Genomic DNA, 27,739 nt, shown 5'->3' with positions numbered 1-27,739 from the left:
GATACTTGTCTTCATTCACCTAAATTTTTAAGACATTTTAAAATATATTCAATAAAATTATGAGTGATATGACAGAGAAAATCTAACAGAAAATAAAATTATTCATCTGAAGCACAACTGAAGGCAACTTCGCAAATAATAGAAAAATCTGAGCTGTGATCTTTTACAGTCCAATACTGAGAATTGAGAGTTCACCATTTTGAGTCATCCCTACCATTTCAAGAAAAAGATTTGAAAAGATACATTTTGGGATGTAGAATTAATTCCATTTAACAAAAACAGGGGAAAAATAAATTAAATGGTGGTATTTTCCAAATACACACTTTATTTTGTGAAAAGTTTTATTAAAATAACAGCAAGCTATTTTGTTCACTGGGAAGAAAATGCTGCACTTACTTGATCATATGTGGCACCGTGACTTTTGAGTTTTCTTCAAACACTATGGTCATTAAACCATTGCACCTTATATTATCAATGCACTGTGAAAATAAATATTGAGAACTGTTAAAAAAACACAGGGTAAGGCGACTTACTTCCACACTTTTCATATCACTGTAAGCTTAAAGCATAACTTTTACAGGGATGGACTGATTGGTAAAAGGTATTTTCAGAAATGAAAAGCAGTGATGCAAGAATTATAGTGGACATGCTTCACTAGTCTTCTTCCTTTGATTTGTACATCTGCAAGTCCACGTGCCTTTACCAGCACACTCAGGGTATTCAGCTCAGCATTTTTTTTTCCACATGAATAAGTATTTTGAGTTGGAAGTGAAATTTCCTTTGATGTTCCTTTGAAACGGAACAAAATTAAATATCTCTAGCATTTCCTGAATGAGCATTAAGCTTGAAAAATCAATACTGCAAGGAAGTTAGAATACATAAACACAAACACAAACAGATACACTAATACCTTAACTTTTCCACTGTGCAAAAAGACCAAAGAGAAATATAAACAGTCTCTAGACACACACTTGTAAAAACAAATGTAAGCAGTACTGTTATTGTGAAACATAGCTATGAAGATGCTGTTGAAGGAGTTCCTTGCAAAGTCTTGTAGAAATGTTTTGGGTTAGGCATTAGAAGCTGGAAAGACTTCTGGGACATGGTCACAGCAGATATTGCTTTAGAAATTACAAGCTATCCTGTGGCCAGTAGAAGTTTACAAACTAGGGGTGCATAGGCTGTTCTTCAAGCCTCAAAGCAGCTCAGCACTGGCAGCGCATAGGGGTAGCTTGAAGTCATTTGTACACCATTATCTTCTGGTTTGTACTTTTATATAGTTAACACAGCACCACAAGCCTTGCTCTTGGAAGTCAGCAGAGAGTCTAGTCTGCTAGTAGATTAGGCTTATATGGTCTGCAACAAACACCCCCTACCTAACACTACAGGATTCATCTTCTAGTTTTATTCATCATGTATCATACATACAAAAAATCATACATCATAAAAAATATGTTACGGTATTTCTTTACTTCAATAAAAAGGAGCTTCCAAAATTATCATACACATTTACACTGACTTTGAGAATAAAAATAGTCTGCTGCCTTTGGAACACCTCATAGCAAAATAATGACTGATGTTAGATTGGTCAAACAAGATAATCAGAGGCCTCTTCAGGGTTAAAATATGTCTACATAGCTATACATTTAAAATATGATCCATGTAGCTGTATGTGGTTTTAAATTCAGGTATTTATTTGAAAAGTGCAGTTGTAACAATTCACATTATGATTTTATCAAACCATTATCTAAAAGCACTGAGAAAAACACATCTAATAAAAATACATGATTTCCCCCATGTGAATTTCAAATGTTGCAAAGAAGGCCTTAGCACCAATCATAAAACTGCCTGAGGTAATTCAGCACTGTTATCCTTAGTCTGCATAGGCCTAGCATTTATCACCTCCTGACAGATACTATCATTCTAGCTAAGGAATGACTGTAATGGGCATTTAGGGCCGAAGGACAACAAGCTCAGACTAGAAGACAGGAGGCTTCTTCAGCATTAACAAAAAGCATGCATTTTTTGTAAGAAGTATATGGTTTGTATGAAAGGAATATAAATTCAAGAAGCCTCACAAGGAATGTATAGACAAATATGACTTCTATGTCATATGCATATATAATTTAATAAGATGCAGAATTCTGGATACCAACACTAATGCTGTGAGTGAACACTAACTACATGTATACTTGTTTTTACTTGCAAACACAGGAGAACACATATTTACTAAAAAAATACTTTATATATGCCCTTTTTGTTAGGATAGTTCCTATGCTCTCCTTGAGGGTTCTAGCCATGGTTAAAAAGAAAAAAAATACTTCTGAGCAGGAGATTCAGTAATTTTTTATGGCAAGGTTTCTGCTGGGAATGGGCTTAGTCAGAAACACAATTTGGTTTTCAAGAGACAAGTGGTCTCCAAATTGTTTAGAACTTCTCATGCGTTATCCAACTTTTCACCCCAAATTTACTTTGTCCAGCAGAAGACAGGTAGCATGCTTCTGGCATTACTTTCTTCTTTCTTGCTCTCCAGATTGACCATAAGCACTAGGTCAACTGACTCGATTGCTACTTGTAAACAGTGATACCAGTTCATGCCCTAAATGCCTGTACAGTCTACACAGCATCTTGCACCCCTTCTTACTCCTTTTTTCTTTTAAGCTGCTGCTGCTTATCCCCTCAACATCTCTGTCTTCCTGTCCTTTGTAAGGCTGGAGAAGCTTTTACAGCCTCACAATGCTAATAAATCTCAGGTTTCTCAGATTTTCACTGATAAGCTGCTGTTAATTGTTGGCTGCATATCTCTTCAGAATACTGCTGTCTTCAAAAGCTAGGAGATCTCCCCCCCTCAAAGAGGGGCTTTCTCAAGTGAGAAAGCCTTGTTACTGTTTTTCCCTGGCAGTCTAGCCAACCCTTTGCTCTCTCAGCTGTAGGCAGCTAGTCATGTTTACCTCTGCCTTGCAAGACACTTCCAAGCTTTGCAGGCAGTCAGCTGTGAAGCTTTTCAGCTCTTTCCGTAACACCATGCTAGCATGGTTTGGAGGAGAAGACCTGACCTTTGGAGGCAGACCCAAACTCTGATCGTTAGTCTACATGGACTGCAGATGACTTTCTCATGTAAATTCATTATTATTTAAGCTATGAATGGATTTATTCGTGGGCGTCCCATGTTCCAGTACAGTTCTTTAATGCTCTTTCCATCCCAGCAAATAATTCCAATACTTTTACATGTCAATGAAACAACATAATTCACTGAAAATCCATTTTGTAAAAAATTCTCCAACCAGGTCTGTCTGTAAGATCTGCATATACCTAGTTGCAGTGAGACCAAAGTTCTCAGCTCATACCATATTCTTAGATTTTTATCCCCATTTTTTTTGTTCCTTTAAAAAAGTTAGTCCAGAAGAAAGTAACTCAGAATGCTTATTTTTAAGCAATTTCTACTCATTATGATAATTCACCTGGAGATGTTGCCAGCAATGGTAGCATCTTTAGAAATCCATCAAATTCCACACTGATACTTGTCTAATCAACTATTTCTCTTGAAATTAATACAGGATAGGACTCAAATTCAGAACTATGAGAAATCTACGTACTTGTTGGATGCATGCATAAACAAAATAGCAACAGCCTAAATTCACATCTGGTTAGTTGAAAGTTCAGATTTTTGATAGTGCATTCAACTTCTTTCCCCAAATAGATTCTGATAAAAGTTTGTCTACTATGTTTTTAGCCAAAAGCACCAAAAAAAAAATTTACCCCTGGCATTAAAGTATTTTAAAACACCATTTTTCTTCATTCACAATAAAGACAGTTCCTGCAGACTGTCAGAATGCTTAGAAACTATTTATAATGGCTTTTCAGTATTCTTTTTCGTGGAAAATAGAGTTTATCTCATTTTCTCACTGCATGGGATATGATATTGATGTAATATGGTATTATTTTCACTCAGGATTCTCAGGTGTTTTTTGATCTGTATGAAAGTTATGAACAAACAAGTACTATCCTTCTTCTTAAATTAAAATACATATCTGGATGGGCTCTCCTTAGACATAAAAATGTCTACCATTAGTATTATGTTTGTCAACTGACAATTTTGTATTTTATATCCCATCTCTCTCATTGAGAAACACATTTCACCGATGACTCAAATGCAAAGACAGAATTTTGAGGAAAACAGGTAACACGAAGGGTTTTTCATACACATCACAGCAAATCAGCCCTCAAAAAATCAACGTCACTCTCTTGGATTAGTTTTCAGAAATACAGAATAAACTAAGATCTCAATACAAACAAGATAAAGAATACATTAAGCTACCTGACTTATATCACTTGTCCACGCAGCTTTTTCCTGTCGTGATGGGGCTAAAAGGACAACAGTAAAAGGAGGAGCATCCGTAGGTTCAACTACAAGCTTGAAATCAAGATGTCCAAACACTTGGCCAGAACCTTTTGCTTTATAACCACGGGGGGGGGGAAAAAGTCAAAATGTGAGATTTCACACTATAAAACAAAGAAAATAATGGTTTAATTTAAAATGGAAGTTGGTTTAATACATCTCTCTGACAAAGAGCAAATCTAATTGGGGATCCAAAACTGATTTTGTTTTTCACATACGCTAAATACAAAAAAAGTTACAAACATGCAATAGCAGGAGTCCCTATAAATTATTTTTAAAGATGCCAAATGAGGCTAAAGTCCTTCTAACACTTCAACACTGACATACTCTCAGCATACTAGAAGTATCACTGAAAGTAATGAAATACTTTCACAGTTCAAGTGCAAAACTTGCCTAAAACTGCAGGATGGAAGCCAAAATGAGTAACAATAAAATCAGCCTGGGAATGTGTTTTGTTGTTTCATTTGAACAAACTGGCAGTCAAGATTTGTAGGGAATCCAAGACAAAAGCTCGCCACTAATTCTGCCAACTCACTCAATCCCCATGTATTTAAGAAACCCAATTATCTGCTTCTTCTTTTAAGGCATATTTTTTTCTTTCCGAGATTCTTGGGGTGAACTTGTATACAAAAGTCAGCAAATAATTTGTCACATTCCTTCAGCCAGTCTACTTGAAAATCCTATGTGGAATGTCAATAGCAAGAACATAACAAAACAAACCCTTACCCAAGCCAACGTGCCCATTATTAAAACATCTGTTCTACTGAATCAGTGTAACACTGTATTCCTCTGCTTTCATGAAAGGGGAGGACATATCAATTTGCTCTTATGAAAAATAAACAAAGGGTACCAATTTTAAGAAACCAGAAATTGTAATTACTACAAATAGCTGAATGTAACTTACAATCATCATCACTCGCGTCTGTCTCCTCAATCAGCGTGCACTCTATTAAAGACAGAACACCTCCTGTCTATGAAAACAAAGCACATTTTTCACAAATTTTGACATTCGTTCCCATTGTTATTATAGTTATTTTTAAACTCTGATATATCTTACTTTAAGATTTTATATTACGTAGAGCTCTTAGGAAGATACATCAATTTCATGATGCACATTTTTCCTCAAGAACTAAAACCAGATAATTAAATATAACATTTTTCTTAATCCAACAAATCAGTAATATACTCAAATGTAAAAGATTTCTTTCGTTTTTACCACGCTATAATTTATCTCACATACAGACTTGTTCACAAGTTTCAAAAAAGGTAACTAGAATTTCATCTTCTCTTGAATTTAAATCAAATACATACAAGATTTTTTTAAAAGTTCAGTTATACTCTATTTACATTGCAAAATACTTGAACTATTTAAGGGGTGCAAAGTGAGAAAGCATACAAACAGTCTTAATAACACCTCAGAAATGTCTTTGTCAAATTAAAATTCTACTCAGTATAACCCACTCTGTAAACTACCAATCTCTCTTTCTTCACAAGTCTACACTATGAAAGCCTGATTCCCAACAAATAAGAGTGTTCTTAGAACAGCTTTCAGTTTAAAAGAATGTGCTGGTCAGGAAAACAGAATTGACTTTTAAAATTAATTTTATTAGAGCTCTGGAAATTATTCTTTGGTAATTCCACAGGGTTGTCCTGGCTGATTTATACACTGAAAACTGACTTACTTTCACTACTAGCTTAGACAGATAGACATGTTAATGTCTTGTTTCTAACCCCCGGCTTATTAGAATTACATGGTTCTAGAAAAAAAGATGTACGTAGAAAGAATTTTGGCTGAATTCTATTATTTGTAATGAGAAGACAGAGCAGTCAATCAGTGTGCATCACTTCACTTCCGTTTATAACTACACAGGAAAATCTCAGGTTAAAGCTATAGAATAATAAAATACTGAAATTTCATTGAAGTTGTGTTTTCATTCTATAAATTGAGTTATAACGTAAAGTCTGTACCTTGAGCAGATGCAGTTTTCCTCCTGAACTTCTTGTACAAATTAAAAAATGTTTTGTAAATAAGAAGCACTGCCTTTCTCCTTCTTTCTTCAAAGATAATGATCCTAGACGAACTTTACTAAGTTTTCCCCTCTCAACTGAAGGAACTTGAATAAGGGAACCTGATAATAAAGATGAAAAATTTACTGTGCTATAGTAATATTTAGTAGGCAGTGTTAATGCATTGAATGTTACGATATTAATTAATGCAACTTTTCATTCTAGTAAGTATCAATATACATCAGGATCTGTTTTAAGCACAAGTCGATCATCTTTTTTTGCACAAGTTCACTTTGTTTTTCATGATAAATAGATTCAAGCAAGTACAGTCTAGACTAATGCTTATGTACATGGCAGGATTAGATCTTGGGTAAATTCTTACACAATTTAAACACATTGATCAGAAAATTAAGCTGAACAGCAAACTGCACTTTTGACAGCGGCTAGACTTGCAAAAGATACATTACTTACAAGCCAAAGAGAGAGAGGATGAAAAGAACAGGTTTTGAAGGAAAAGAGCTTGTGTATGTGTGCCTGTGTGCGAGAGATGGAAATGAAGCATATTTCTTCCTCTTATCTTATACTGCATGATTCTCAGTGCTCCACAGCTCATCTAAAATGTGTTACCAGTAAAACACTTCTGAACTAAATTGAACCTGGTTATATAAGTCTGAATTTGTACTCTGCAGAACCCCAGACTGGGGACAGCTTTGCTTCTCTGCCGTTTCATACCTCAAAAACAGTCTCTGACCAACTTTTCCAGATTGATATCACCAAGTGTATCACTTCCAATTTTGGATCTGGAGTCAAATTTGGCAGTGAAGTGCAATTCCTCTGTATAGCAAAGGGAATGATTTTATGATACAACTTGCCTTTTACCAGACATGGCATCCAGGAGACCTCCTAATCTTATTCCCACACATATATCCTTACTATCACCCTTACACTCGCTCTCATCTTATTCCAACATTAGCTAGCTGATAGAGCTAAACCAGCAGGAAACTAATGCTACAAAGAAGTAGCTGACTTAGGTCTCTGACATGTCTCACTGCAAGGTCAAAAAAGCACCAGTGATGATGCGAAGGAAGTAACAGCAGCAGAACAAGCATGAGGGGGTGGGTATTGGCCTGCTTCTTTCAGAGGCAACGAGATATTGGACTAGCATAGCTACATCAAAGCTCAAACTAGCAGCAGCATCTTGACACAATGCAAGCCTGAAAGAATTATCCATGAAATACTACATTAGTAATTCTCACTGTACATTGTAAAAAAAGCTCTCCTGTTCAAAGTTCACATACACAACCTCAAACTAATGAACAGAGAAATTAAGGTAACTGAGAAAGTTACTGTTTATCCACATTTTTCGACACCTAGCTCCCTCTATACATTTAGTTAGCCTTAAGTTACTCATATATTTGAAACTTATACTGTCTGGCATAGCAAAATATACATTTACAACAGTATAGTGTTCTTTGACAGCCAATTCACATTTAAACTAAATGTGTACAACATGATTTGTGTCACCGCAACAAAACAGTGGGGTGAAGTTCTACTCTAGAATTTTGCAAAGGTCTGGAACATTTTTAGGTTCACTCAAATTCTAACAAAACCCCATAAATTCTTATTGGTTGTTGTACATCTCCCCTGGACAAAACAGCCTACCTGCCTCAACTGTGAAAGACAGGAAGGAGATCGTTCCCATGTGTCGGAATCGTGACTTTTCTGTTACACTGATTGACCCCCAGCTCCCATTGCAAGGCCAAGGATTGTGTACAAAACAATTCCCAAGCAACTTCCCATCACAAAATTGTCAGTGTTAAGCCTGAAATTCTCTCTACACACATAGAGTAACAATATTCGACCTGTACATTTCATTTCTGTTTTGCTCCTTAGAATAACAGGAGTAATAATATATTCTATTATTATAGAATAATAGAATATATAGAATATAGAATATATAGAATAATATATATAGAATAACATATCTATAAATATGATACAGTTAGAGATGCAGCTTTGGAACTCACTTTTTTTTTTTTTTATTTTCATTAGAATGTTTTCAGGAATACCGTATTATGCTCTGCTAAAATGGGCTGAAGGTTAAATGGTGTTCTTGTGTGGAGCTGAAATGTTATTGTTTAGTAAGGTAAACCAAAAGAAACTAGATTTTTTAAATACAGAGAAGAGAGACTGCATTATGTCTCTTTGATACTCAATATTTAGAGAGAGAAACACATATATGTGCTGCAGGGCTGACATCAAGCAAGGACCTCATGCATTCCCATCAAGCTTTTGTGATTAATGAAACTGGGCATTTGCCCACCATGCATTCTACTACAGTTTCCCTGTTAAGGAAAAAAATGGTCACAATTGGCCAATGTACAGTTGCAATGAGCAATTTTAGAACATTCCTTAACAGTACAGTTTGGATGATCAGTGTAATCTCAGGAATTTTTATCCAGCTACAGACCTAAACACTTCCAGTACTTCAATACTGCCAGAATAGTCACTCTATTAGCCTTTGTTCAATCCAAGAAATACAAAAGGTTCTACCTTTTAAAATATATATATATTTTAGCCTACATGTAACTGCCTGATTTACAAACTCAGTTTAGCTTTTGCTGTTCTGAAGGCCTTTTAATTTTACGGTAAGGATGGTCAAACACTGGAACAGGTTGCTCTCTCAGAGAGGCTGTGGAGTCTCCATCCTTGGAAACAGCCAAAACCCAGCTGGACATGGTACAGTGCAACCAGCTCCAGCTGATGCTGCTTTCAGCAGGTGAGATTGGACTGGATGATTTCCAGAAGCCCCTTCCAACCTCAACTATTCCATGATTTTGTAATTGTGGTATTTTTATCAGCAGAGGTAAATTCATAGCAGCTGATGGCAGGAACATCAGACAGAGTGTTTGGAGGCATCTAAAGGGCCTCCAGGTGCCCAGTTGTCTGGGTGTCAGACAATGTTGGATTGCAGATTGAGACTCCCTATGTTTCCTTTAGACTCTTAAACAAAATGTTCTTTAATTGTTTGTCATGACTTACAGCATGCCTGACAATAAAGTCTGTATCAAAGTAAGAGAGAGAGAAAAGGAGACCCCAAGAAACTTGAAGGGGAATCCACAATCTACATTGCAAAGCACTGTCAGAGATGATAGTTTCTATGGTCTCAACTTGTACAGGTCAACAGAAACAATCTCTTCTTAGGAAAGTATGAAACATATGGCAAAGTTGTAATTAACCTTCACAGAAAAAGCCTGAAAAAAGCTAAAGGCATTTCTCTCCTTTTTTAAGCTGAAAAGAAGTTTCCTGCACCCATCTACACGGATCAACACAAAGAAGAGGAGCCTAATTGAAATTAGAGGACATGGACATCACTGTCAAAGTGACCCTACTATCAGATGTGAAAGGCAAATGGGCTTGGTATTACTTCATCAGCTCTATTCAGATTTCTGCACTTAAACAAAATCACATGCAGTGGATGTTCCAAAAGATACAACTGTGATATAGCCTTCTGTAACATACAGTCTTGTCCACTGTCCTTTGACTGTATGCCCAGAAACAAACTTGAATTTAATTTACATAAATTATGGGTTTGACCTGAGTCTAACAATCCAACAGTAATCTCTTTCAGACTGATTCCCACAGAAAAAATAATACTGATGAAACACTGGGTACACAGACAAAATAATACCAGCCAATCTTAAAGGGAAAAAAACCAACAAATATATAAATTTGAAATCATAGAATCATAGAATCATTTAGGTGGTTGGAAAGGTTGGAAAAGACCTTTAAGATCATCAGTTCCAACCGTTAACCTAGCACTGCCAAGTCCACCACTAAACCATGTCCCTAAGCACCACACCTACCTGTCTTTTAAATACCTCCAGGGATGGGGATTCAACCACTTCCCTGGGGAAGTGTTGTAATCATATTGAAAAAAATTTCTAAAATTTAATTAAATTGCATGGTACAAGTCAATCTAGGAGAATCACACCCTTACAATTTTTTAGCTGCAGATGCAACACAACAGCTTTATCTTTTTCTCAAAGACATATTCATAGCTCTTTAAATACCTCAGTTATAACAAATGCACAGATTTAATGAAGAATCAAGTAATTTAATAGTGACCATTGTACAAAAACTCGTCGAAGTTATTATGGAAAGTTTCATAGTTAGTTTGGCCACATGACTACAGAAACACGACAGAATGGATTTTAAAATGTATACAAAGCCTATTAAATTACCAGCTGTGTATATGGCTCTATTTAAACACCAAATATTCTGTTGAGGCTATCTACAAAAGGTCACATGAAGGCATGTGCCTAAATTACATTCCTAACCTTTCCTAAACACATTTAACACTTTTCAGACATAAAGAAGCTTGTACCTAGTAAAAACCTACGCTACACATCTGTAGTTACTATATACAAGCCCACAAATTTGTTAGAAAAGATCCAGCAGTAAGTTATTTTATAAATGGGAGAAAAATAAGCTTCAGTTATGAAGTTTTCACATTTGCTGGTTTAACAGCAGCTGGGTAAACCCCACCAAACAAGAAGTGTAACCAGTTTGCAGTTCCTGGTAAAAAGTGACACTTACTTTAAATGGAAATGTTATCTTATTGTGATTTTGTGGAACTTAATACATCTGCTATACCTAAGCTTCAATAGAAAGAGTTTCCAAAACCACCAAGAATAGACAGAAAAGAATACAGTATGGCTCTTCCTCTCTTGTTTTGCTAACTGTTATATTAGAAGAAGTCCTACATTCCTGGCAGTACAGGCTGCCTTTTCTTGCTGAAGTGTTTTTTGTATCTATTGTGAACTTCTACTAAACCCCAAAACCACATCTCTCGAGGCAAAGTGAATATGTTCAGCTATTATATCTATGCTTGCACTATCAATTTGAGATGTTTCCAAAGCACCAAGAAAAACATGAACAACTGACAGCTGTTTTCTTTCCTAGCAATCACTTTACCACTGATAAAGCTTCAAGCTTCTCCTGCACTTTTGCCCAAATGTGGGTATCAGCTGGACTGCCACATTAACTGGCCAGGCAGCCCTGATCTCTGTGGAGCTGTAGGCAATTTCCGTCCCTTTGAAGACCACAGTCCAGGCAGCATGCACATTAGTGTCCCATGGGCGTTTTACCGTTCATGTGCTGCTGTTTTTCGTGATTCCTGAGGAAAACAGCACAGAAGTGGTGTTCAACTACAGCACAAAATTAGTTGTCATCAGGGCATTTTGTGACTTACTTACCCTCCACAGACCATGAGTAGTCTTAGGATATTAGCTGTGCCCAGTGCAGTGACCTTCCCGAGGATGGCAACATGAACCCTGCTGGTTTTCATGCAATTTTTTCACGATTATGCAGATAGCTTTAAAGAAGAATGTCTTACCTTGGCGTATAAAAGTCTGGCTGGTATCTAGTAATATATCACAGCCTTCTACTATCATTCTTTCTATGGCTAGGTTCTTCCGGATGTTTTCTGTGTCACTCACTTCATCATGCATCACCCTGTAAGACACAATACAAAATGCACTCTCAATTCCCCGAAATGTATCTTGCACCTGTTGTGTCTATTTTCACTTGCACTTACACAGTGTAGACACAGAAGGTAGCTGATGTCCTTTGCCACCTGCTACAAGACAGATGTACACATGCAGTACATGATCACTCTTGAGCAAGTTTCTTGGCTTTTTTCCTTCCCTTTCAAATCATTCTTGCAATCATTTCAATTTTTCAGCAGTGGAATAAATTTTGCCAGACTTGTTTTTAGACTGCTCCTAAACACATCTGACAGATGCCACCAAGGTAAAAACCCTTCACATCTGATAGAATAGCACTTCTTGATCCTTAATAGACTAGGCTGCCACAGACATGGAAATGTTTCCTAGCATTCTGTGTTGGTTATTACACACGATAGAGTCCCTGCCTTTGACTTTATGTTCCCACTCTGTTCTGCTTCAGTTCACATCTGAATGTACCGTTCACTTCCCCCTTGCTTCCTCTAACAACCATAGCCTTCATGGCTCACTGCTTACTTCCTTCCATTTTTTTTTCATAGGCATCCTCCTCTTACACAGAGAAATACAGTTTTTTCAAGGCTGAACACAACCCAGAAGTTTACATGGTGTTGTGATGTATAATATTTTCCTGAAATGGGACCGGACTGCACTTATCTGAAAGCTCCTCCTCTCTCAGAACTACATTAGAGGGATGGAAATGAATCACGAAGTTTTATATTTATGGTCTATACTGCTTGCCTTATGAGCAGAGAAGGATCAATCAGTCTCAGCCTCCAATTCTGAATGTTCAGTGACAAATTAGTTTGATCAGAAATGAACTCTGACTTATAAGATGCAGCCAAGTCAAAGCTGATTGATCTGCTTGTGCACATAACCCTGGCCACAGAAATCCTCTGCTTTGCTTGAGTGGAAAGGAAACATCACTTCTTTCTGCTTCAGATGGCCTCAGAACAGGGCAGAACTTGATGAACACTGCAGGAGTCAAACAGACATTTCTGTAAAAGATATTGTCTGCCCAGCTCTTTAAGAAGTCAGAGGTTCACGAGGTTGCACGTGACCTGACTCAGAAAGCTGCCTCTGTTACAGATACAGCGGGACAAAAAGGAAAAAATAATAAGCTCCAAATTAACAGGTAGCTTGCACGAAGAAGCCACTTTGTCTTAACAGAAAAAGAAAACTGACCAGCCAAGAGCATGCAATTAACAAAAGCTATAAAGTGATCCCTCTTTTACAACTAAATATTCTCCAAGTACATCTTTGGTGAATACTCCAGATGCTGAAGAATTATATCCTGGAGTTCATGCAGCATTTCTTCATTCACAGCGGACGACTCTGTTTCCCAGAGATAACAACCAAATTTCTTAGTAGGCTGAGGGAGGGAAACATCCGAAAATGGTCTGGGTGTTCAGGGAAGAGCTTAATTTTGCAGGTTTCTACAGGGAGCATCAGCTCTCAAAATACATCTTTAGTTCCTCTTTATCTGGCATTACTTGAAGCATATGTGAAAATCAGGTATTTCATTACTGCACATAAACTATAACTCAGATTAAGAACTTAGTGCTTTTCAAGACCCTGATTGATTCCTGTTGTCAAAGAGTATCGGAAATGTCCTTCGCCTCTAAACTGTGAAAAAAAATACATATTTCTTTATGTAAAGAAAATTGCTTTGCTTATAACCAAGGAGTAGGTGGTTCCTATAGCAACTCCTGTTCTCCCCTACCCAAAATACAAGGAGACACTTGTAGATTTATGTTAGTCAAAAAAAAAAAAAAAAATAGAAGAGCCAAAATATTAGGTTGGGGTGTTTTTGTTCTTTTTCATTATCTTTGTTTTGGTTTGGTTTGATCCTTTTCTTTAAAATAATTTTTTAAAAAAAGAACAAAACTAGACCAAAATAAAGAAAATAGATTTTTCATTTCAAAACCTTTGATTCAAGATTATCAAACATAAGATAGAAAAATCTCACCTTGAGAGTTCTTCTAGTTTAGATTTAGCAAATTCAAGGCTTTTTCGCTCAACATGTTCATGTGGTGTGTGAGCCAGAAGTTCATGAAGTGTTATAATATATCTAGGAATCTGAAAACAAATCAGGTATAAAATCAGTAAATCCTTAAAGGAATAATTCCAATACAGCTTTTTGTTAAATATTAGCCATTACCTTAGTCAGAAAAGTTTTGCATAGTCTTTTAAATTAATATCCCCAGCTCAATGATCACAGACACATTCTAAATATAACTACTGCCAAAAATGGTGAACTTCTGGGCGATAGAGACTGAGTATGCATATGTATGTTTTCAGCTTGAGGAAGCACAAGATCTATTTATTATATTTGAAGGAAAAGATCAGAGCAGAGGCAGCCACAAACATGACATTAAATTTCATTGTTTCATGCTGCTATCCAAGTGCCAATCGAGAAAACTTTCAGAACTTCCTGGGAGATCCATACATACCTTCCCTCAATTTTAATAAGATATGTGCATCTAAATTTCCTATGACTTTGAAAATGCCAGCTGACCTGCTTGCATTTAGATAAAATTCACATTGTGCTAATGGACATTGAAGAATGTGCAGTATTTGACTATTAAAGGCCACAGGCTAGCACAAGGACTCTGATCCATTTGTTATTACTTAAAGCAGTTTCAGGGCTTTTAAACAGAACCAAGTGATACTGCAGTATAACGTCTTTACAGAATAAAAGTTATTTAGGAGAAGGAGACATGTCTTCTTATTATGCTGAAGTGAAAAGTCATCAGCAATGACATCCTCCATCCTATATGAATAGGACTCTCTCTCTCTTTTCTAAGATCCCAAGACCTTGTGTCAGCTCAACCAAAAAATCCCCAAACTTTACAATATACAAGCTCAAAGCTAAAAAAAATGTATTGTTAGAGGTGCTAATGGTCCTTTAGGCTAAGATGAATAACTAGCACTAACACGAGTGTCACTCACACCCCTTCTTTTTTTTTTTTTTTTTTTTTGACCCTACTTGGTTTGCCAGTAACTGAACAAACTGAGGGGGTTCATTATTCTCTTGATGAGTAAAATGTTAGGTTCAATGTAAAAGACAGAAAATCATCAGACCAGTGTTTCACAGACCTATTAAAACAGACACAAATAATTAATCTAGGCAGATCAAGACAAAATATCAGAAGGATAAATGCAGTTTTAAAAACTTTTGCAATATATTTTTCATTTTCTAAAGACCAAGTTACTGGAGAACAAAGTAGGAAGAAAGTTTTAACATGTATTCCTAGTAAAATGCTTGTGGCTGCTCTAACTTGCTATACCAAGTATATTATCCCTCTCTGGACTGCTTCATAATCCTGCAGCAGGGAGAAGTCAAGCAGTTGTTTCTCAGCTTTTTGGCCCTAGTCCTCATCCCACGTTTCCCTTCAACATACATAAGATTCTGAATACAGATGAATCAGTATTGTTGGAGAAAAGATCTCTGCAGGCAGAGTTTCAGTATAATAATGAAATAAATTAAAACTAAATTAATTTGCATTGTATTTTTAGTTAAGCAAGAAGAATCTTCAATCAATCGTAATGTCAGTAACACAAAATGAATCAACCAAACATTAAAAACAGTCACAAAAAATATACAGAGACTACCTGAAACATGGGGTAAGTAAGGAAAGTTTCCAGCATTCGCCCCTCACATGCTGGGTTGGCTTCATATTGCTTCAAGAGTTTGTCAAAATCTCTGTTTTGCTTACAGTTTGCCAGTACTTGTAGACTATATTGATGATTCCGAACAAATTCTTGATATATGTTCAGCATTGGCAGCAGAATGTCAAATAAGTCAGCTAGAAAAAGTCAAGAAATGCTTTTTTTTTCCAGTTACCCATCTCTTGAAATATGTTTTTAAAGAAACTACTATGTTCTATGGAAGTGAATTACTATAATCAGTTTTGTTTCCAATACACTGAGATTTTAGAAACGTTAAACTTGGCTATTTCACCTGCCAAAACATGGTTGTTCTGATTAGCTAATAATCAGACAATATCACTGAAAATGCAGGGGCCCATATCTAATCAATGCTTAGGGCAGAGGCATTCACATATATGGACTGGAAGACAGTCATTACTGCCCACATGGGACTCCCACTACACCATATCTTGTGGTGTTACTTCTGGAAATGCATTACATTCAAAAAGACTTTTAAAAAGTCCTGTCTTTAAAAAAAAAAGACCTTACTGTAATTTCAGAATTAAATATGAAAATTGTACCCCTAGAGAAAATACAGTAACTTACCTAGTATTAAGGTAGGCCAATTAGCTATTCTTGCTTTTAAGCCTTGGTGAAATATCTCATGAAGAAACATGATTGTTTCACTGAAAAACAAGTATTTAAACAAAAAAAAAAAAAAGACAATTCAGGTTTTATTTTCTGATTAGTAATTCACAGAGAAACATCTCTTCCTCGTTAGTAGTATGTTTTGCACTTTGCTAGAAAAAAAAGAAGATAGTTATTATTATGGAAGTAAGTGCTTCTTTTTATTGCATTGTTTAAAATTTTTAGTGTAATATGTCTAAAAAATATATAGTATTTGGTGTAGGAAGCATATTCTAACTGTTTAGCTCTTTTAAATAAAAGCATCTATTAAATAACGTGTTCCACCGAGTTTAATGAATAGGTTTTCAAGAATATCCTTGACAATGCATTCATTAGTTTAAGAGGAACAGTAAGATGCAGAAACATCAAGCCAGTGGTCATCATCTACTTTCTCGCTTACTGCTGTTTAAGATCTGAAGCTTACAACTTTTCTACAACATGAACCTTAATATTGTATTTTAGCTTATGAGATCAACAGAAGTAGGGGACATCCCAGTTGTAAGAGAAACCATGAAAAGTGCAGTGACCATGAATGAGCTATGAAAGCAAAACCTGTCTCATAACTAAAGGAACTTGTTCTATTTCTTAGAAGTTTGGGGCAGACTTGGATGCAATCCCAATCCTGTATGAAATGTTAGATGCCTGCTGGTTTATTTGTACATATTCGTTATAATAGTACTTGGATGCTTAATGCAAAGAATGATTCTTTTTTTTAGGACATGAAAAGACAAGTGAGAGGGAAGGAGGCTCCTTAGGCAGGACAACAGAAAATAGAAGATTTGACGTACTCATCCTCAGGGTCTTATCTGGATCATACAAGGCCACTAAGTCCAATTTTGCTCTCTTAAGAGAAAAAGAAACAGGAAAGGTGACAGAAAATTATGAGAACTGCCCCAAGAGGCACGATTTGTCCTTTTCTTCCTCTAGCAGAGAACGAAATAGAATGTAAGGAGGCAAAGAGGTCTAGCTGGTTTCAAACAGCATCACCAACAGCACCTTGCCTTCTGCCCCTGGAAATATGGTCTAGCTCAGTGACATTACTTGTATTAGAGCAAAAAAAAAGCAAAAAACCAAGTGCCAGACCTCACTACTGTAAACTGAAGCAGAATAGGAAGAAGCAGTCAGAGAAACCCCCAAAAAACAAACAAAAAACCCCATACCTGTTGAGGAAAATGCTACTAACATCGTCGTGACTGATAGGTGGCTTCTTTGAACTTGCAGCCATTCTTAAGGGCCGCAGAAAACAGTTCACAAGAACATAAAGTTGATGCACGTATTCAGATTCAGCCTCCACCATGTTAAAAACTATCTGATTCCTTTTTCTCATACTTTCTGCATGGGGAGAACAAATATAATCTTGGACAATAGTTTTCCATTTTCTTCTACATAACCAGCCCCGCATAAAGCTCTGAACCTAAAAATGGACCAAGCAGAAAAGAAGAATGAGAAAAAACATTACATAACTTATTGTAAGCTCTTCATTGTAGAAATAACCCTCTAAATGAAATGCCTCTGTTAAAAAAAAAAAAAAATAGTCTGTTGCCTTTTCTGATCTATAACTGTTCCTGAATTATATTTTTTTTAGATTTCTGTTTGCTAATGAAATTCCCACAATCACTTGGTCATATTTGTTGCCAGGAAACAGACTGAAAAGATATCACATACATATCCAGGTACCTTTTACTGCAAGCTCAAATGTTGTACCTCTGTATATACTCTTCCTATCAGCACAACTGTGCTATGCACTGTGGAGGGTTTTTAACTCCGTTTGCCCCCCTTATACATTTTCCTTATACTCCCAAAAGTATTGTGCAACACTTCCAGGTAACACATTTCAAGACAGACTCAAGATCATTATTGACATAATTCTAAAATAGCTGTTAAACTCAGTTTGCTTTCTGTTTTGAATAGATACCACTTAGCACGTGTATTTAAAGCTAAGTATCAATATACTGCTTAGTATCAGACACCTAGGCCAGCAATACTATTATCGAGAAAAGGCAGATTTTTGGCATTCTTAAAAAGTATCTCTATGTCATGGAAAAATCTACTTAAGCATAATATCCATTGAAGTTACAAGTGGATTAAAGATTACAGAGAAGGTCTACATCGGGTCACAGAAAATTTCAGTATGTCTTTGCCCTGATCTTCATGTGAAGATCATTCATCTTGAAAGAGAAACGCAAAATCTCACTGGTAGTAGTTTACTCTGAATAAACAACTTTAAAAAAAGGGCCCAATGGTCAAAACAATCAAGATGTCGAATGCAGGGAATTAAACACAGAATCAGAGCTCTCCTCCTACTAAAAGAGACATTTCCAGCTTCTATTACAATGTTTAATCTACACGAAAAGGAAAATTCACACAAGGGTACCAGCTCAGTGCTGACCCTGACTCAGACTGTGTGACCCAGAAAAAGTCAGAAACTAAGTCAATATACCGTAAAGGATATTATGCAATTTAAGAGGCTGGACACTGTGAGAATAAGGGTGACACATACAGGACCACATCTTCAAGCATGAATTCCATTCATACTTGTGCATTAGGATTTGTCGAGTCACCAATGGGCACAGTTCTGGAGGCTGGTTATATCCAGCCTTAAGCAATATTACCAAAAGCTGCACATGTAAATGCCATACCAAGTGGGATAATTCTGTCTCTGTTATTAAAAACACTGGCCATAGTATCCCAGAACAATCACCATCAAACAGACCAGCTGACAACCTAAACCAAGACTGCTCTCTGCATTTTCAATATTTGTATTCCAGCTGCAGTGACAGAATACAAGTCATTCTCTTATATCTTTATAAGCATTTTTATAAGAAAGGAGTATAAAGTCACTATACACTTGATTCCCACATGGACATAGCCCATGACTTAATTTCAATCTTTACAAGCGGTTCAATGCAATGTGCAAGCTTCTTTAAGAAACTGAATATATACCTTGCAAGTAAAAATGAATACTTCAGTAACAAATACACCATGGGATAAATGTGGCACTGAAACATAAGAAGCGGATGTAATTTAAGAGGTTTAAGTAGGGGCAGGGCAAAAGGAATCTTGCTATTTGACTGTAGTTAATGAAAATAAATAGAGACAAAACTAGACAGACTAAAAAACAGAAGTACACCCCTCATCCCATCCTTCTCCTCTTAAGCACAGAATACTGCATGTTTACCTTTTTAATTTTTTTAATATCTGGATCCTCATCTTCCTGGTTGCCTTGATAAGGTCGCATTCTTTCTTTTGTTTTATTGAGAGCTATAATCTGACAAAAACAAACATTCATTAAATGCTTGCTCAAGTTAATGAAACTTTTAGTTACAGAACTAACAGAAAAATATTTTCTCCTTCTTCAAGCCTGTTAAAGCTTGACAAGCTCTATGACAAGCACGTATTTGGTCACAGGGACATGAACACAGTTCTCTGAAAACCAGCAAGGCTCTTGATCCAGGTGGAGAAGGGATCAAAAGAGAGCTTGTTCTCCTCTCAAAACCAAGCAGGCCTTTCAGACCTTAACAGCTCAGGACTGCAACAAAATTTTTAACATTCAGTGAAATAGAGCCGTCTGGAATAGTCCACAATACTGCCACAACCAAAGACAATGTGTCAAGGATCAAACTCCTCGTGTGAAGGCAAGAAGGAAATAATACAATCAATGGGACCCATACTGCAAGGCAACGTGTCATGTTAAATTCTCTGACAAAGAAGTAATCCAATCAGTTTATCAGTCCCCAATATATCTAAGGAAAATATTTAGCCAAGGATTCATAGAGGGACTATTACATATTTATTTGCGTAATTTCAAACATCTCTAATAGTCTCATAGGGGGACTATTACATATTAACCTTACTGGGTTCCGTTATTTTCACAAATATTGCAGAAATATTGAATATTATTGCAAAGCACACAGCAAAATGTTACTATTCAATGATTGTTTGATGACTCTGGCACATACCTCAGATTTAAGTCTTTCAATTTCTGTGTCTTGATCTTCAAGCTGATGTCGAAGCTGATTGGCTGCAATCTTTTCAGTCTCTACAATCTGGACGAGATGAATATACTTCTGCATTAACACCTCCCTTTCAATCAGAATATCTGAATAACTAAAAGCAAAAACATTTAAGTTAGTAAAAATAGCCAAATATTGTCTTCCATATCCCCTTATGAGATATTGACAGAATAAACACTACATCAGTAACAATAAACCTGCAAAACCGTGTTTGTTTGGCTTAATATATAATGAATAGCTTGATCATAAATCTTCCAAATGGATAGCATTCAATATCCTCTGTAGACGCATGCGTTAGCAGTACCCAGTTTCCCAGTATCCAGTTACCGAGAACAAGATAATTGCATTGAACTTTTTATGAGCCTCTAATTCTTAGGCTAAGCTCAAGTTTTCTATTAATTCAATTTATTTTATTTATTTTAAGGGCTGCTTTTTTCCCTGTCTTTTGGGAGGACTGGGAGGGAGCATCTGGCACTTCATCAGAACTATTTCTAATTCTCTCCACCTGTCAGACCTCTTTATGGAAGAATTCCCATCATAACTGTTATTTTAGTTTGCTAACACCCATTTTATTGTTTAGGTCAGTTTGAGATTATGCAAATAAACACATTTATTCTAATTACTAACAGGAACTACAGTATTTCTTTTAGCTCTTGGGCAGCAAACTGCCATTGATTTGTATTTTCCTGAAAAGGGACAGTATCCCTAGTGCAGTTGGATGTCACAATCGCAGCCGTGATGAGCATCATACTGGAAGTACTGTTCACAACTCCAGGTAAAGGAGAAATCAGTTTCTTCCTATGCAACACCTTCATCAAACTGTTCTTTCACATGATTCAGTCTTTCTCACACAGATAATTTGAATGTGCAGAAAAAGCAGACTCCTACAAAGTGCTTGTTTGCTGGCCTTGATTCAGCAAAATCTACAGGCACATACTGCCTTTTTACCTAGGTTTCAGGAAGCTTGTTCCTCTGAGAGTTAAATAATTTTACGAGATAAAGACCAAACTGCACAAAACATGGCAGAATGAAGCCCTAAATCTTTGACAAGGGATCTCTTATTATTTTATGATCTATCATTGAAAATGCTGACTGTCATATCTTTTTCCACTGTCAAGTTAGCACAGGATTTGACAGAGGAATTTTTGGATTGCACAACTTTCCCTTCTAAAATTCTTTCTACTTGTTACAGCACTCATAAAAAAAATAACATTTGCTATCAAATACTGTGAGGCTTTTAAAAATGTAACAATGTGCACCCTCTCCAGTTAATCTTTTATATATATATAATATTAACTGCCATTTCAATCAGTATTAGTGCAGTTATATACTGGAGGGGGCCAATAGTGAGTACACCTATTAAATTCAACACCTAACCTGGAAAGCTAGCTTAGATTTAAAATAATTAGAATGAATTCCCACAGCTATCATAAAGCAAATCTTTTTTCTCCTTGAATAGATTATAAGAAGAGTAAGAAGTTAATTTAATTCCATTGCATTTATTTTTATATTTTAACTACTGCAATAGTAAACAATAAATAGCAAAAAAGAGTTCAGAGCATCTCTTCCAATAAGTAAAACAATATACGTAAAAAATTCTGTCATGAAGCCATGTATCTTAACTGTAGAATAAACTGTAATAAAGTATGAGACTTAGTTCTTTAAAATTGTTCAATAAGTATCTTCTTTGTTTTGCAAAAATCCTGTTTTTTCAGAAACCATAGGACTTAATCTCTTTGCACCCTAAAAGGCATTCACACATGATAAAAACTGTCTGAGTTAGAAACACAGTCAGCACTTTTTCTTTTACAATGATGAGAGAGGTTAGGAAGATAAAAACATATGTAAATATGTAAGAAAATGCATTCCTTAGTGCCTGCAGCACCACCTTGATTTACATTTAATATAAAGAGTAGTCTTTTCTACCTAAAACCAGATCCAGATAGGTGACAAGACCTTTTCTCTATTTATCCTTTTCAAACTTTTCTTAAACTTTTATACCAAATATTCCCAATACAGAATTTGACAGATTTGGCTTTGCTTTTATTCAAGACTGCAGAAAATAGTAGGACACAGAATCACAAAGGGTGAACAGCAGCTGCAGACAGTGCTGATGTAAGATTCAGAATACTATTATATACAATATTTTTCTTCCACTTCATTTAATTTTTATTTTCCTGCTTTAGGGGAAGAAACTTCACTTAGATTTTTCAGCTTCTTTAAATGCATTAAGCCAGACTTCCACAGTCTTGCTTTACTGGGGAACAAAAACTTTGCTATGAAAGATCAAAAAGTTTTTGTTCTTTTGAGATGTACTTAAGAGTATTTTGCCTAGTTAGTGGCTTTGGCTGTCTGAAATGTCAGTCTCAGCCTGGAAACCAAATAACATTTCCTTCACTCCCATAATTAGCAGTATGAAGAGGAGTTAATTAGAAAAGCCTATGTACACCTACAGTGACTTAGAATAGGCTATCCATTTTCCTTCTCAAAACTGTTACTTGCTCTGGGAAAGGAAAATCATAGGATTTTGGAATAGACCTCACGGACTTCCAACAGCCCTCTTCATCCAACTCTCTGTATGTATGAGTTAAGGATCATCATGCCTGAAGTGCTAACCTGTACATCCAGCATAATGCCAGGAGCTTTCCAAGAGGGCAGGGTTTCAATACTGAATTGATTACACATGTATACAAAATCTTTGTTACAGAAAATTGTACCAAAGTGTTCAAATGTCAAAGGAAGATGAAAAATTCATGCAACAACTTGTAAGCAGCCACCCTAGTTCTCTGGCATGGATATTGTTTAATAGAAAGAAGCAACTGCTGTGAATCACAGCTTTCTATTAATTTGTATTAACATTTATTGAGAGAAGCGATTCTATAAATTTATAATAATATGTAGTAAGATTCAAAGACAGAGCATCCTGAAAGCTGAGGCTATACCTACTTCCTACTATTGTCTGTAGAGACAGGACTCAAAACAGATATTTCGAGAACCTTAAGCTCTGGTTGACCTCTACCTACCACACGGAGACAGGAAGAAATGAAGTCCTGAGAAAAATGATGCATCATTTAGGCCCTGTGAAAGGCTCAGAAAATGTAGGAAAACTGGAGAAAGTTTAACCAGTGCCTCATCATTAGGGTCTGCTTGTTGTGGCAGCAGACCAAGATAAAGGCTCCAGTAGTGCTACCAGCAAATAGCATTGATTTTTCTATTGAATTCAGACTAGACTCATGGTTCATTGGATCACTCTGCGCTAATTGTACTAAAGCTGCTCAGGCAGCTGAAAGCACCAGGCATTGGACCTGGCCAGAACTATTTCATATCAAATCACCCTTCTGAAATGTAAAATGCACAACGTAATCAACTGGTTATGAAAACCAGGCAATATGGCTCTGGGGGTCTGCAATGAAGAAGAAATTGCCTACATCTGCCCATACTAACCACCTTCAAGAAGCTATAGGAAAGCTATAGGGCTCCTTAAGAGAGGAGGAATAGCCTCCAGACAGGTTTTAAAGTCTAATGCCACATTAACAGCCACACTAGGAATGGAAACACTAAAAGTTGCAATAGGAATTATGCAATCCATCCCTATGACTCTAACCAAGGTGACTTGGGAGACCACCTGTACACAAGTACCATTAGCCTCTAATGAAGTCCTGTATGATATGGGATATCAAAGGACACCTATGGCTGCGAGGGTTACAGGTCTGAGGCTTACCAGAAGATACAAAATTAAGATGGGCTTTCAGACACGCATAGACAACTGTTTAGAAAGGCTGTAAAAGAAGTGTCTTCCAGTCAAACAGGTGGGAAATGGCACTTGGACTGGTGAGCAACTACAGCAACCAGGACTGGAGAGTGGGTGGGTGAGTGTAGGACTGTGTGATAACATGGGGAAGCATTAGAAGGCCACACCCCAAATGGCTCATGATTTTTAGCACAAGATCCTTTTAACTGAGACAGGGAAATACAAACTGGAACACAAACTCTTTCGGAAGAGTGGACCCAACAAACACAGAAGGTTTCGTGCACCTGAACCATGTCAGTTGGGGAATGGCTTACTCTAGGACCATGGGTGTGTGGGGAGATGCTACCATCTTCTGCAAGAATGAGACAACCCTGAAAACGTCTCATTAACCAATGTGTTAGTCACCAGAATCCCTTAAAACTCATACTAAAAGCAGCCGTTTCAATTGTTCTGGCACTCTTTTATCCAGGAAAAACTGACTACAGGAATTCATCTACAAATAAACTGGAGCAGACAGGCATCTAAGCCATTATGCAAAACTGTGACAGAATTCAACAGCAGCTATGAAGTTCAGAACGAATACAATGGATGGGACGCTCCTCGCTGCATGAGCTGAGGCTTAACAGAGCTGTTATGAACTTGTTGCTACTATCTCCAGAGGGTGTGATTGGGGAGATTTCAAATGTTCCCTTAGAAAACAACTACCACACCAATCACCTGGACAGCCATAATTACCAGAATAACCATCACTGCTTTTGAAGTTTTATATCTGAGATATCTTAAGTGCTGTCTGCCAAGACCTACAAGCCCCCTTGAGGGCTTAAGGAGCCCTTTGCAGCAGTACTGAGCTATCTGCTCCCTGAACATAGCCCTTCTAGGGGATAAATATCTATGAACTGCTGTGCAAGGAGCACAGGAGGTACAGTCACCTCTGGTAGGTAATGTTAGGGCGTGTGATAAAAGGCTGATCTCAACCAACACAAGGGAGCACACAGGAATGATGGCAGCTGCTGTAACCCAAATAACCTAATTGAGAGAAATGAGCCCCCTGGCCTGGCTGCTGCCAAGGTTATCACAAGATCAGCCCATGAAAGGCCCATCTCCACAAACAGGAAGGGCCACAATGCCAGGCAGGGGAACCCCAATAACCCAATCAGAGAAACAAGGCCCCTACCCCCTCCCAGCTCCTCCCAGGGCTATGACAGGAGAGCCACCAGCTTCATGAGCCGCTGGGTGAAACCCATCAAGATGAGTCAGTGGAAAAGCTCTCCACCTTTCAGGCTGAGAAGGGTTACCAACTATAGGGGTGTGAAACTTATTACAGGATACAGGAAAGAGCATTTTGGGATTGTACAAGGCTTGTTATGGGATGTTTAAGGGAGGAACCAAAGGCAGGGAAAGGGAGGGATCAAGGAGGTTTGAAGAGGAGCAAGCTTGGGAAAACACAGAGATAAGGGAATAAAAGAGGATAAAGGCACATGTAACCAGGTTGATCAGTACACTTGTCTGGCCATGCTCTGCACCTGATCAGCACAGTCCATCCTGTCTTCTCATTAAACTCCATTTCTAACTACTTTCCTGGGTGAGGGGACTCTGTATATGCATCCACGGAGCTCCAACTGCCAGCTACTCGAGCTGGGACCCAGGGGCCATAGGTCCCTGCGTCTGCAGTGCCAGTAACTCTCTGGAGAGGTGGGAGTGTGTGCGTTTCGTCTGGGTGCATATGTCAGTTTGTGATCACCAGCTACTGTCCCGCCTGGCTAGCTGATGAGTAAGATTAGCCACTGGGAAGCCAGGCGTTGAAGATGCAGTAAGTCTAGGTTGGATCATCAGAGACTCAGTGATTTGGCTACTGAAGGGCACAGGAGACCCGACCCAGCTACCAGGAAGACTGTGAGGTTGGGTGGTTGACTGAGAAACTCATTTGCACATGTGCGTGTGTGTGCCTGTGACAGCTGGAGAAAAGAACGTCCAAGGGCTAGTTACCAGCTAGTCCGAGTGTGCAAGGCAGTTACGGGAGAGATCCATAGTGTTTGGGTCTATATATGTGTTCGTATGTGCAGGGACCTATGCACCAATTAATGGGGGATCCACAGTGCACATGTGGGTGTGTGAGGTACCTGGAAGTCCATGGGGTCCAGGGCCAGTTACTGGGGTAGACTAAGTGTCTTAGACCAGTTACTGGGGGATCCACAGCATGCTGTGGGCAGGGGAGGGATGCCAGCTTATCTGTGAGTGAGGGGGGCTGAGTACCAGCAACTGGAGAGGGTCTGCGGGCACTGGGGGCTTGTACTTCCAGGCACCAGCAACTGGGGAGACGGAGGATCCACGGCCAGCTCCTGGACAGACTGTATGGCTAGGCTATTTACTGGGGGGACCCATATTGTATATATGTTTTGTATGTCTTTTTCCACTAACATTCTTTCATCCTGATCAGAGAGGGGAACAGGATGAGGTTGCTGACAGTGCCCGCATGAGTGCTGAATGTTTCTGTCTGTGCTGATCTGTGCAGCCAGCTGTGTTTGTATGTACATATGCGTGTTCATTTGAGTTGGAAATGCATGTCCAGGTCCACTTCTGGTTCAACCTGTGTATAGGGAGCAGCAGCAGCCTCACTTCTATCAAGCTACCAGCTCCGGCAACCCCTACCACTTTGTTCTGTGGATCTAGCTAGACATTATTTGCAAGGCAGATAGGAGATTGCTTTGCCCATGTTTTGAACATTACTCAAATTCCCTCTGCTTCATTCCCAGCCAACCGGAAACTACAAAATTGTAGTTATTATAGCACCAAGCCTCAGCTAATAGTTTCTCCAACAGCAAGGCATTAGTAGCAAGGCATTTGCTCTGAGCGTCCAGGCAGCTCTGAGCTACCATACTGAGCTTACAACTGCCTCCAAAATACTATGTGAAATACACCCTGCATTAGCAAGCAAAGTGTGCCAACAAATCTGAGAGCAAGCCTTTTTTTTTTTTTTTAAATTGCCAGTTGGAGGGCAGTAGCTCCTCGTACACTTTGAACAGCGACCTAGCTGAAAGCAGCACTCCCACTTCCCCCCCACATAGCACTCGTGCTCTCCCACATCCCACCCATGCACTTCCCTCTCTCTTGCGCAGTGAACAGATCTGGAGGAATGAGACGGATTAAAACTAAGCTGGCAAAAAATAAACAAAACATAATTCCTTTCAGTGCAGATCAGTTTCCCAATTAAGTTCACACTTGTGCCTGCATGAGAGAAGGGTTCGTAAAGGTGTGGGAATGAATGGCTGACTTAGGAGAGTGACAGCTGCTTCCTTCAGCAGTAATGTGGGCTTATGCAAGACTAAAGCATACATGAAACTACAGCCTGAAGCACTTCATGTAAGACTTTCCAATAAGCTAAAGTAGAAAAGGCTGAGAAATTTGATGAGTACTGCATGCATATAAAAAAAAAAGAAGCATAAAACTTTCTGTGTTAAATGCAAAAAAAAAAATTAAAACCATAAAAGAATTTGTAAGAGAGGGTGAAAAGTCCACCTCAGTGTATTGAGGGTGAAACAGATTTTTTTGTAAAAGACCGAGTTCTGGAACAAAGCCCAAAACAGGACTTCCACATGCAGTCACTGACGGACGAATTAGGATTTGCCAGGAATAAATCCTCCAGCCCAAAAATGTAACTCAGAAGAAGCAAACCTTACTCTGCCACCCTGGATATTACTGAAAACTC

The 27,739-nt window shown here is 37.7% G+C and overlaps 1 protein-coding gene across 3 annotated transcripts in view; it reads right to left on the bottom strand.

The window, feature by feature from the left end:
• The window catches only part of RASGRF2 (Ras protein specific guanine nucleotide releasing factor 2), a 143,099-nt gene that overhangs the window by 69,325 nt on the left and 46,035 nt on the right, over positions 1-27,739 (bottom strand). For all 3 annotated transcript variants that reach the window (XM_087761549.1, XM_087761552.1, XM_087761551.1), the window contains exons 3-13: positions 20,229-20,376; positions 19,448-19,537; positions 17,430-17,683; positions 16,189-16,268; positions 15,547-15,740; positions 13,901-14,010; positions 11,805-11,923; positions 6,368-6,528; positions 5,304-5,370; positions 4,319-4,455; positions 397-479 (exon numbers count right to left, since the gene is read on the bottom strand). In XM_087761549.1, the coding sequence (XP_087617675.1) occupies positions 397-479; positions 4,319-4,455; positions 5,304-5,370; positions 6,368-6,528; positions 11,805-11,923; positions 13,901-14,010; positions 15,547-15,740; positions 16,189-16,268; positions 17,430-17,683; positions 19,448-19,537; positions 20,229-20,376 (1,443 nt within the window). The remainder of the gene's footprint in view (positions 1-396; positions 480-4,318; positions 4,456-5,303; positions 5,371-6,367; positions 6,529-11,804; positions 11,924-13,900; positions 14,011-15,546; positions 15,741-16,188; positions 16,269-17,429; positions 17,684-19,447; positions 19,538-20,228; positions 20,377-27,739) is intronic.

The sequence above is a fragment of the Nipponia nippon genome, unplaced genomic scaffold, assembly GCF_047370975.1.
Source record: "Nipponia nippon isolate SJK-2023a ecotype South Korea unplaced genomic scaffold, ASM4737097v1 scaffold_24, whole genome shotgun sequence".
Taxonomy (NCBI): Eukaryota; Metazoa; Chordata; class Aves; order Pelecaniformes; family Threskiornithidae; genus Nipponia; species Nipponia nippon.
This window is presented reverse-complemented; position numbering and strand designations above follow the sequence as displayed.